This window comes from Fulmarus glacialis, unplaced genomic scaffold (assembly GCF_000690835.1).
Source record: "Fulmarus glacialis isolate BGI_N327 unplaced genomic scaffold, ASM69083v1 scaffold13709, whole genome shotgun sequence".
NCBI classification, from domain to species: Eukaryota; Metazoa; Chordata; class Aves; order Procellariiformes; family Procellariidae; genus Fulmarus; species Fulmarus glacialis.
In genome coordinates, this window is record NW_009231528.1 from 1 (window position 1) to 12,792 (window position 12,792).

The 12,792-nt window shown below is 40.2% G+C and overlaps 1 protein-coding gene across 1 annotated transcript in view; it reads right to left on the reverse strand.

Moving 5' to 3' along the window:
* Positions 1–909: 909 nt before the first annotated feature.
* Positions 910–12,792, reverse strand: part of NCOA2 (nuclear receptor coactivator 2) — a gene marked incomplete at its 3' end in the record, with an annotated part of 71,357 nt that continues 59,474 nt past the window's right edge. Inside the window, exons 16-20 of the mRNA XM_009584615.1 lie at positions 12,292–12,371; positions 11,513–11,750; positions 9,709–9,886; positions 7,208–7,406; positions 910–999 (exon numbers count right to left, since the gene is read on the reverse strand). Coding sequence (XP_009582910.1) covers positions 910–999; positions 7,208–7,406; positions 9,709–9,886; positions 11,513–11,750; positions 12,292–12,371 — 785 coding nt within the window. The remainder of the gene's footprint in view (positions 1,000–7,207; positions 7,407–9,708; positions 9,887–11,512; positions 11,751–12,291; positions 12,372–12,792) is intronic.

Consider the following 12,792-nt stretch of genomic DNA (forward strand, 5'->3'; position numbering starts at 1 on the left):
CGCGCCGCTCAGCCCCCGGCCCCGCCCCCCCGGATGTATATGCGTGTATGGTATGCACAGGTTGCCGCGCGCGAGGGCCGCCCCGCTGCACGGGAAGGTCAGCGTCTTGCGTTTGGACGGCTCTGCACGGCTGCGGCGCTCTAGTTTCAGATCACATCGGGTCTCGAAATACCAGGTTTGTTGGAACAAACTTACTTTAAATGAAGATTATTTCCATAAAAAAAACCTTCCACTGAGGAGGGGCACGTGAAAACCTCCTCATTCAGTTGGCCACACGCCAAGAACTCCACAATGTTTTTCCTTTAGTACTGTTACTGTCTGGAATACAAATCGTTTTTGACCTAAGCAAACACTAATTACCCTGTCAGTTGGAAATTTGTGTGAAAATTAGTTCAGTTCTACCACTCTTGTCAGGAGAAGCACTGTACAGAAAGCAATAAATTAAATAATTCATGAGATTTTTGCCCTAAGTATAATGCAATGAGAAGTGGAAAAACACTTAGGCAGGATGAAACATGAAATGGGTTAAGCATGCAGCAGTGCAAATATAAATCAACAGTAAGTCTTTCCCATCATCAGCAAATAGTCATGTAATTGCTCTGTAAAAAGCAAATACAACTATACATAAGTCTCCTGAATGTGACTGTTTGTTAATTCAATAATGTAATGTATTCTGTTAATGTAAATGTATTCTGTATTATCCACTTTAGTAACGCTAGTGGGATCTAAACAAGGAACTTAATATAGATGTCACCAAAAGCGGAATTAAAAAAATTAATTGCAAAAAACTTAATTACTATTACCCTGGGTACTTTTAACTTTGTAAATAAAAAGATACTGTATCCATTCTACACCACAGTATATTCATAGTTCCATTGTCTCTGTATGCCTATGTATGTCGTTTCTCACCCGTGTTGCATCTCCGTCCTGCTTTATCATATCCATTCCAGGCAGCTGGTTTGGAAAAAGATTGCCTCCCCTCATAGCAGGATCATTAACCTATTGGTAACAAGATATTAAGAAGAATGAATTAAAAAATATGTTCGGAAGAGGGCTGGGAATTAAAAAAAAAATGTATTATAAACCACTATGCTACTTGCATATACCAACATCCACTTTTGAGATGACGTTGCAATCAGGAAGTGACTATATAGCTGAGCATCCTTCTTGTGCAGCATGCGTTTGACTCATATTATTCTGCTTCACAGTCAACAACAAAGATTTCATTCCTGATACTATGACCGTTACGCATATTTTACAAAACAGGCTCCATAAATTAGGTCAGTATTATTTGAAGAGGACATGCCTGCTATCAAAGTCCTGAAAGCAGAAACGCGTAACTGCTTTCCTAACCTCAGTAACACACAGCTTTTCTGCTTGCAAACCACCACACAATTTTTTCAAAGCCTGATAACATGTAAGCTGAATTATACCAACTATTGACTCAGTTTTAATGACACTGCCTTTTCTGCTAGTAACCAATGGCAGAATGATAGCATTAAACGGGAAAACGTGCAGCTGCATGCCTTCCTAAACGGATGGTCTCAAGAATTTTCTGAACACAGCCACAGGAAAGTATTGAAGCTGTGTGTTTCTGCACAACCAAAGGGTCTGTCATGCTTAGTTATGTGGAAAGAAATTGCTTTCTTAATCAAAGGATTAATCTCACCGTGTAGGAACTGGTATAAAATACAAAACACAGGCCTTCAGCACGGTTCTGAAATATTAGAAAATCCAGCTTTCCTTAGAAGTTTTACAGGGAAAGAAACCTTCTCCTAGGGAGTCTTTGTTGACTCGGTTCTCTCGTTACTTCCCTCGGACTAGATGGATGTGATAATAGTGAAGATATGCCCCTCCAGATTTTGCGGGAAGGAAGATGATGTTTTCTGTGTCACCTGCCTTTAAGAGACGTGTGTTGCCAAGGAGAGGAGGTTCTGTCACTGCACTACCTCACTTCAGCTACAGCAACCTGCTACAGCAAGGTGGGAAGACTGTCTTGAATTTACCACACCAAAGTCTTCTCGTTTCAGGTCCTCCTGACTGTTGTTTCTGTCGCTATTCACCGATTTTGCAAAATGTCGCAAAGCTAAATGTAATCACATGCAACCACCTAAAGAGGTGTTTAAAACTGCTGCCAGAGACAAGACTGCAGTTCAACAGGAAAGATTAAAAATGTAAATATTTTTGCCAGAGGAATTTCAGCTCTGAAGAAATTGATTGTTCAGCACTGCAAGCCTTCTAGCGATGCTTTCTGCTTCTTAATACAAATAGGGCAGATTTTTAAACCAGAATCTGAAAATTTAAATCAGAAGGGAAGAGAACCATGCTATTTTGTTTGGAAAGAAAAAAAGTAAACAGCTTCGCAGCTTTATCGACATGCATTTGACTGAGCAACAGAATCGATGTTTGAAAAGTGTTTTCTGCTATTGATGGACATTCATCAGAATGCACAGGCACAAATGCCTTTTCTGTTTGTTCAGTAGACAAAGGAAGGAAAAATTAAAAGCAGAAAAAAAAATTGTATACTGCATCAACAGCAGTTTTGGAACAAAAAGACGAGTGCATTATTTGCATCATGGCAGAGTTAGGACAGGTATGGAAAAGGAAGATGGTTCCAGGCTGCACGCCACAAAAGCAGCAAAGGCACCAGTGAAGTTCCTATCACAGATTCTCTTTGCCAGTGATGATGCAAGAATGCTGACTGGCACGGTAACAGATACAAAAAAAAAAAAATCTACCGTTTTGTTATATGAATACATTTGCTTCAGAAGTCCTTGAAACAAAACACCCCACATTCACACATTAACTCTTCTGACTGCAATAACAATTCAATCAGAAAAGTATGGGAAAGGACAAAGAAATGGAAGGGTTTTTATCATTTTCTGAAGGCAGACTGTCCTGGTTTCAGCTGGGATAGAGTTAATTTTCTTCCTAGTAGCTGGTATAGTGCTGTATTTTGGATTTAGTATGAGAATAATGTTGATAACACACTGATGTTTTAGTTGTTGCTAAGTAGTGTTTATGCTAGTCAAGGACTTTTCAGCTTCCCATGCTCTGCCAGGTGCACAAGAAGCTGGGAGGGAGCATAGCCAGGACAGCTAATCCAACTGACTAACAGGGTATTCCATACCATATGACATCATGCTCAGTATATAAGCTGGGGGGAGTTGGCCAGGGGGCAGTGACCGCTGCTCGGGGACTGGCTGGGCATTGGTCGGCAGGTGGTGAGCAATTGCATCATGCATCACTTGCTCTGTATATTCTTTTATTATTATTATTACTATGTTACTTTATTTTATTTCAATTATTAAACTGTTCTTATCTGAACCCACGAGTTTTCTCACTTTTACTCTTCCGAAAAGGCTGTGTGGTATTTAGTTGCTGGTTGGGGTTAAACCATGACACAGGTCAAGTGGTGTTACCAGACATAAAATCTGACTAAAACAAGACAGAAGATGTTTTACAATTCCTTTGCAATTAAGCACATTAATACAGCCTCCTGCTAATAAAGCAGAATTATATACAAGGTGTCTAATAAGAAAAGTTTCCTACCACCCCAGGGCTCCTTTCATCCAGTATGCTGAACAAAATCAAAATACTGTTTCAAGAAACTCTTTGCAGATGCCACGATAATTTTGGCCTGGAGAGTACAGCACCTGTGCAGATTAATAGACCTCTACTCTGAGTGGACATCTAGATAGTGGTTTATTTCATATACGGAAAAGTCTCTTCTCTCGCATAGGTTTCAAATTGCTTCTCTGACAACTCAGTAAATAACATGGATCCATGATGCAAAATAAGTAACAGACAAAAACACATCAACAGTCCATTGTGCAAACAAGAAGACAATGACATCAAGGAGACAATAAGTTGTGTGAATGGTGCAATACCGGGAAGGTTTAGACTTTCTCGATGCCTGGGGAAGCTGTTTTGGACAGAAGGAACTTGCAGACCTGGCAGCTAGCATTTCAGCATTCCTGGTATCAGCCTTGTAGAAGACACACTAGTAAGAGCAGCCTAGAGAGCTTTACCGTAATTATAGGGGAGAAGATGATAATAAGACAAGTACATAAAAGAGTCTCTAAGCATCATAAATAGCAAGCCCAGGGAAAACACAACATTTTTGGCAAAATCTTCATTTTCTACTTGGTGATGCTGGAAGCCTAGGTAGTAAACAAGAAGAAGCTGGAGTTATATCAGTATGAGCAGATAAACATCAAACTTAGTATTTGAGCTCTGGATATGTCTGTATGATACGATATAGTGTTACAAAGAGAGACAGGAGACAGAGCCAAACAAATCTGTTTGGTACCAAAGGTAATATACTTGCTTCTCGCCAGGTAAATAAGCCCAGGCACAGCTTTTTACTAACAAGTAATATGTATTACTTCCAAAACCATCCAGTAACATATGAAGTGGTTTTTTTTCAAAAGCTGGAACACATTTGTAGAGTAACCACTGTTATTCACTGTGGTTAGAAAAGGATGAGCATGTGAAGTTAAACTTATGTATTATGGAACAAAAAAATGGCAATGACTAAGTAAGTAAAAGTGTAGGTGACAGTATAAAAACAGCCAAAAGAATGAATGAAATGGCAACAGTCAGCAGAATTAAAGAAAATATAGTCATTTTGAAAACCACCAGTTACAAGAAGTTAAGCACAGCCTAGGTCAATTGCTAAATAAAGATGCCAAATTGTAAAACACTATGCCCTGAACACAGAAAAAAATAAACCAATTTTAGTATTAATATAGATATTTTTATTTATTCCTGTCTCTCAGAAAAGAAAATGTGAAGCAGCACAGCAAACATTCCTGAGGACTAAAAAGTACTGTCTTGTGGCCCAGAAAAGGCCCCTCAGCTGCCAGTTGGCCACCTCTGACCTAGATGAAACATAAAACATTTGTTTGCAGAGTTTGCAAGTTACACAGTGCTGGGGTGGTAAATCAGGAAGAAAACAGGTTACTGTTTCAGAATGAGCCACAGCACTTAAGGAACAAATACATTTGGGAACAAAGAACGCAGGTTTCATCTATGTAGAACATGCTGAGTAGGATTTGGGGATCATGGTAAGGGTTTTAGTATGTGCTCTACAGTGCAACATTGTCACCAACAGAGCCAAGGCAACCCATGGATTGAAAGAGAAATTACAAGCAAAACTTGACTCTACACAGCTTTGGTGCAGTCACTGTTAAATCACCGTCTCCAGGTACTCTGTTCATACTTCTAGAAGGAGGTTACAACAACGGAGTGCAAAGTAGATCCACAAAAGGGACTGATGGGCTGAAAAACAAATGTTGAGATGGATCAAGAACCTCAGCCTATTCAGCTTACTGGAAGTTAGATAAATGCTATCTTGAAACAAGATCTTGTAGTCTAACAGGAAGGAAAAGCAGTGCGACAACTGTGCTAGTGGAAACCGTAGTCTACATGGAAATCTTTGAAATAAAACCAGATGTCTTTCTATAATGCATGTTTCTCAATTCAGGTTCCTGAGGAAAATTATGTAGCACGGGCATGCTGAGAAACAGACTGGACTGTCACCTTCAAATCCCCACTCTTTTCTTTTTTGGTTTTACTACTGTTTTTCTACATTAAATGTGTCCAACAGTATGCACTTGAGAACTAATAATAATAAAAAAGTCTGCTATAGTTGGGCGTAGCAACCAGGAATATCAGAGAAGGTGACAGATTTGGGAGTATCAAAATTACTTCAGGTCACCAGTATGCGGCAGCTGTAAAAGACAAATGTGATCTGGGGCTGTATCTGTCAGAGTATTCCAAGAGAAATGGGGAAGAACTAGTGTTATGCATATGGCTCTGGTGCTTAGAAAATACTGATTCAAACTGGAACAGGTACAGAAAAGGAAAGGGAATTTAAAGCCTACAAGGAGAGACTGAAACACTGTGGCTTGTTTAACTTCAAGAAAAACCCCATGAAACCCAAAACAAAACAATCCAACAACCTCAAAACAACAACAAAAAACCTCACGTTGATGGAATGGCTCCTTCTAAAATACAAGAAGAAAAAAGAGCTATTTAAGCTAAAGGACAATATCGGATAAGTAAATAGTCTGTTACCAAATTTAGGCTGGAAAATTGGATATTAGGAAAAATTTCTTCACCAAAAGGGTTATCAAGCATTGGAACAGGCTGCGCAGGGAAGTGGTTGAGTCACCATCCCTGGAGGTATTTAAAAGACGTGTAGATGTGGCACTTAGGGACATAGTTTAGTGGTGGACTTGGCAGAGTTAGGTTTATGGTTGGACTTGATGATCTTAAAGGTCTTTTCCAACCTAAATGATTCTGTGATTATGGACTCAGAAGAAAGGTTTATGGTATTTTCCACCATAGCAGGAGACGCTGCCTGAAGATACAAGAGGTACTTCCCTGCCATTATTTCTAAGAAAAGTCCATAATTTCAAGTCTGTGTGTTGAACAAATGGGAGTTCAGCTCTGAAACAAACATATGAACCTGTTTATTAAGAGGACTTGTTTGTCAAATACTTATTAATGTACTGTGTCAGTTTAATTGCAGGTAGACAAACAGAAATGTTATTTTCCTTATTTCAGATACCCTAAGTAGCAGTCTCAAATAAAAATGACCGTGCAAACCTCCTCTCAGCAGAAAAGAACAGGTTACTTACCTATTGATTCAGCAATCTATTTTATACGCACCACATTACAAGAAGTGTGGATTTTGTGCTCATGAAAGTGCCGGATTGATAGTTCCTGAAGTTGACTGCCTATTGTCTGGTACTACAAACACAGTGGCAGTAGAAGCATCTTCCACACACTGCCCACGCCAGCTTCTTTCATCTTATCTCTAGGAAACAGCTGCCTGCTATTCAGCCCTAGCCTCCACTGCTGAGAAAATTAGCAAGAACACTGGTGACCTGCAACTGTGCCATGGAAACTTACCTACTGAGAACAGGAGCTAGATCAGCACACACTTTCCATGGAAGTCCAGGACCAACTACATGTGCTAGCTACAGTGGCGCTAGGTCACAATGCGAAATTTAGATGCAAAAGGTTGTCTGAGTGCAGAGCTAAAAACAAAGCCTTTTTAACATCATCATTTCTCAAGAAAACTAGTAAAAGAAACGTAATGGCTTACAGCAGTTACAGCCCAACGCAGCGGACCTGAAAAACTACTGAAAGTCAAAGAAAATCCTCTAGCTGTCATCTCAAGTCCTTAAATTCTCACCTGCTCAGGACCCATGGAAGACAACCCTGATGTAGGCACAGAGGTCGCTGAGGTCATGCTGATCTGCCCTGTCATCTGGTTCATGTTGTTCATACCACTTGTGTTGGTTGCCATGGATACACTGATGTTCATGTTATTATTGTACATGCTGGTGCTTGCTTGCTGCCCAAAATGTGGTGGGGACTGTTGTGAAAACATGCTACAGCAAGGAATGGAAAAAGCAATGTGTCAGACTTAGAATGCTGAAGCCACTAAGAAACTACTCTCTTTTTAATATATCTTAAGCTAGAATTTGTACATATTGTCGTTTATGCCAACTTCAAAGGAAAGACTAGTTTTCAGCTACATTAATGTCTAAGGAATAGGTTTTCAAAGTTTAAGGTCCCATGTCTGTGCACAAAAATGCATGCCTTTGCGTGTGAAACTATGGCAGAGTACAAATCTGTTATGCCTGTGCAATAACAGCCAATTAGCTGTCTAAATGTGCTTTGTATATATTTTAAATGTGTTTGGGAAAGTAATTTTTGGAGGGAAAGGAAAACCCCTTTCCAGTGTTAGCACAGCACAGGATTGTTAACTTGGTATTGGATCTGGTCTAATACACCCTCTTTTTGCAGAAGAGGCTATTTGCACATATGAATACCAGATTTGCACATACAATTATGGCAAGTGGGCTCACAAATATAGACATGCGATTGTGCAGAAACTCATTTACTGTATCTTAGCATCAGGTCTTGAAAATGTGGCACTGTAAGAAAGAACATAAAGTCTAAGACAATTACCCTCTATGTTCCTTTAAGGCCATTTCAGAACAACTAACACAGGAGTAACTGTGGAAGATCTCATCCCAGATTTTATTCAAAGTTAAGTGCTTTCTGGATAGTATCTTCCTTCCCGTTATGTCGGAAGTCATATGAGAGACTTTTTTATATTTCCTAAAACACACTGCACTGTTTATGTATCAGTCTTTTCTACTCTTTAAGCATAATCTAACAGTCAATGCAGGAATTATTACTGACAGTGTGTCTGTTTGGAGGATCTGCACTATACTGAAATACTGTGGAAGGGCTGCTGCGTGTCAAATGGCACACAGTAACCACCTCCGAATCAATGGCTGACTTTTACTTCCCTGCAAAGCACTGCTCTGACAGTTGAGGAAATCTTTCAGGGTTAACACTCAACCTTGCACTTGGGTACTCCATTAGGCTATTGCTGTGCACTGTGAGACTTGGTGGAGTGCAATGGCATTCTGGGCACGGGACCAAACTTGGAAAATCCCACCATTCTCTTCCTTCCAATTCCATGTCTTTTCAGGCCACCTAACCCCATTTTTAAGTTGTTATCTGGATGGCTGAAACAGTACACTACAGATCATTGTGAATACTCAGTGGCTTGTGTAAACGCATTTGACGTGTCTCTGCCGTAGAGCTGCAGAGTTTAGCAAGCCAACCATTAATCTTATCGAGCTGACTCTGCTGCCCTTTCAGCAGAAGCCACGACAGCAGTAGCTATGCCTCCTGCAGAAGCTTCAGGAAGACAGCGAGGAAGATGCATGGACAAGGACGAGGATGAGAGATAAATCAGTTCCTTTAAGGGGAACTTGGATCAGCCTCATCACGGAAATACTGTTTTTCTGGGTTTATGAAATCTTTGTCAAGATTAATTGATAAAAAGGGAAAACGATTTGTTGCTGGGCTGGGATAGTAAGGATCAGCCTGAGAACTTCAGGATGACAAAAGCACTGTGCTAGACACAACTGTGTGCACCCCAGTGTCAAGTGACACAGGCTGTACACCAACCTGATAGCTCCTCCTGTCTTCCAGTGAAAAGCACAGATCATTGCCATCTGGAAGCTCCTTGCTGCCTAACGACAACGTTCAACACCCAACCCATTCAATGTGGACAGACTGATTATTAGAGCCACACCGACTGGGGCATGGGCCTCAGCTGTAAAGGTGACTGCATGCATGAGGCATGCTACAATGCTCTTGGAGAATGACAGTTATATGCTGACTTATGCAAGCACTAATGGATTGAACCTGGTTGCACTCCAGCGTGGGAGGTGATATCCAGTCACCACAATTCCAGAGCAGTAGGGAATGCATAGGCTCCGGCTCAGCTGATCCAGCCGTGTGGAAAGCAGCGTGGGAGCACATGAAAATCGTATGCAGAAGAAATGCATCCACACAAACGTTAGGGGCTGGAGCTCACCGTGCAGCAGAGGTGCTTCTTAAGGACACACAGTGTTTTATCAGTTATCACAGACAAAGCAATACATTGTGTGGATGCAGGTCTTTTAGCTATGCACTCACTTTGCCTTGTATGAAGACAGAATTTAAACCAACTCGTCAAGCCAAATTGAAAAGAAATCTCTTTTAGGATGGATAGTTAACAACAAACAAACAAGCAAACAATTACGTATAAACAATCCCATAAATAAGTGTAGACCATAAATAACCCCATTACTCTGTGTGTTCATTTTGATTTTGTTCTGGATTTACCTGTTTCCACCCATATTCCCTTGTGCCCACCCATTCATCTCCGTAGAGGACTGATAGGCAGGATTAGCCTGAGACTGCTGAATCATGGGGCTTTGAGTATGAGCCAGTCTTGGGGACATCAGCGGACTCTGAGGAGTGGTGGCCCCTGTGAAGCCTGGATCGGGCTGCTGACTAATACCTGAAGAAGAAAACAAGAAATTTAGCCACTGTACATTCAAAGTTAAAACAAGTCCAGAGCTCATACTTGCAGACGTGTCTTTACACAATCCTACTTATGTCATGTGGAACCTATAACCTTGTGTCTTAATGTGGGATCTAGATTAAAAGCAAGACATCATCAACTAATACTTATATATAACCTTAAAAAATCATTTTGCGTATGTTGGCTACCTGTGTGTCCTAATCACATAAGCGGTCTCTCCTCTCTGCAGACCAAAAGAAGAACACTGGTAAGTGACTTTTTTTTCAGAAACTGCATTCAAAACAACAAATAAAACATATTGCTTCTGTCTATAAATCCATTTTGGTGAAAGTTATGCATGACCCATTTACTGCATGGCACCACCTTTTAACATTTAGGCTATAATTTTCAACTTTTTCTAAAGTTCCTAGAACCTTAGTATTTCTATTTCTGTGTCCCTGCAAAAACAGGCAATGACATTTTGTGCAAGCATGTAATGACTTTGTAAAATAAAAAAAATATCTAGATGGAAAGAAAACCTAATTTAAGCTGTTATATGCCAATTGTGTGCAGAAATTTTGTTTTAAGCCAAGTCATTTTAGTCTTAAGTTCATCACGAACAGCATATTCAACAGAAACAAGCCACCCTTAATGCTGGTGTAAGAATCAGGTGGTATGAAATATATTTTTACATTCACTGCCTGCATGACTTAACTTCTCACTGGTGTAAAGGACAACAGATCAATAAGAGTAGATAGCAAATTTAGAATTAGATGGACATAATTTGCTGTATCAGCAGAACTTGCACATTACGTATTATTTAATATACTTGTAATATAACTTATACAATACTTATAAATAAAATAAAGAAGCTGTATAACAATAACTGTATGGAGGTAACTGCCCCATGCACCCCCAGAACAGAGCAGTATACAGCTTTGTAAAACATACAGACGAAATGGTATTAGCTATCATATTACACACAAGTTTAAGGAGAGGGAAGGGAATACCTAATCTGAAACAAATTTTATTATTTAAACTCAATAGTTAGTTGCTAATTTTATATTCTAATGCACACACGAAGAATTATCTTTTTGGGGGAAGAATCTACCTGATACTTAAGCAATATCTCATTACCAAAATGCAAAAAATCCCCACCAATATAAAAATGATTTAAAAGGATTATGTACAGCTTTGCTTCTGATGACCTCATGCCGTTTGCCAGCATCAATTCATATCATCTTCTTCATTTGCACTTTTTACTGTATATATTGTTTGTTGAGTGTAGTCAAAATTCAGAGTCCATCAAGCCAATACATACACATATACATGTTCCTGTGTGCATACACATTTGTATGTGTTTGTAAGTATAGATGTATGGAAACACACACATCACACTTCTGCTATTGCTCAAAAAAAGAGCAGCGCTCAGAGAATGCGTGGTACTAGAGCTAGGAAAGTGGAAGGTACCATGTCACATTTGAGGACCTCCAAGGGGCCTGAAGCTCCACGTTTCCTATCGTTCCCAGGCAAGGGGCTGTGGAGGGGGGCTTGGACCCAGCACGGGGGAGGACACGGGGCAGTAAGGACTGCCAAAATGCACTGGGGGGGTGGAACCAGTACCGTAGTTTGGAGGAAATGGAAACTGCTGTGCATTTGCCTGCGGGATCCGCGGATTGCTCATGGTTGCTGGTATGCCACCGGCGGCCACCATGCTGGGGGTCATGCTCAAGCCCTGCCCTCGCATCATCAACGTCCGCTGCTGCACCTGCTGCTGCTGCTGCTGCATCTGCCGCTGCCGCAGGTGCTGGCTCAGGATCTCCCGCTGCCTCTGCGCCAGCATCTGCGCGTTGATAGGGCCCTGCAGGGAAAACCACCGCCACCTATCAATAACCCCTTCTAAGGCAACCTGACCAGTGGAGGCATCTCCACTGGAGCAATCTGGAAGATTCCAGCTCTTTTCTTTCCCCCACCACACAACTAACAATAATATTAAACAGGAGAAAATAATCCTATTAATACTTCTGCTGGGAAAGACTTCCAACAGCGCAAGAGTCAGTAATTGAAATAATACCAGTGTTGCATGTTGCAGCAATTTGTAATTGCAAATAGAGTAGCTCATTAAAAAAATGAGGAAGCTTGGTTCAGGAAATGAGAAGCTTGGTTAAAAATGCAGTTATATCATATCTCTAGTAAACAACCATCCACCCCATGTAAATATGGGAAAGACTCTCAGAAGTAAAACAGTAAAATATTTCTTATCCTACAGACTGCATTATTTGTATTCAAGCTTTAGAATTTATTGTATGTATTTTCCACATAGCATTACTACTGTATTTAATTGGGGGAGAAAGAAGAAAACAAAGTGATATTTTTTTTTTTTAAAGCACTGTTTCTCTCACCTGTGTTGGCACTCCAGGTCTCAAAGAGAGATTCATATTGGAGACACTGCTGATCTGATTTATCAGTGGCTGCCGATTCTAAAGAAAAAAAAAAACACCCCAACACCAAAACCAGAAGTTTTTAGAAAGAAAACAAGAAAAGGGAAATTTTATAGATAGACGTATACACATCTACTTCCCGATCAGTTGATTTGAGGACCTAGTTTCACATATTCAAGCAGGGACTAGTTTTCCTGCTAAAGTCCTATTATCCTTCACAGAATCCTGTTTCTTAAGGAGATAATACACCATACAAAAAACAATACAGGCATTAAGGTGTTTACCAAACATGCTTCCTTCACAGTTCCTGTCCTTTTTGAGTTTGGGACTGGACTGTTGAGGTTTACTCTGAATTAGACCCTATCCTGATGTTTGAAGGCAGAAATGATCCTTCCTCCTCCGCATTAATATCTTATTTATAGTACCATGAACCTATATATTTAAAAATTAACAAAACCCATC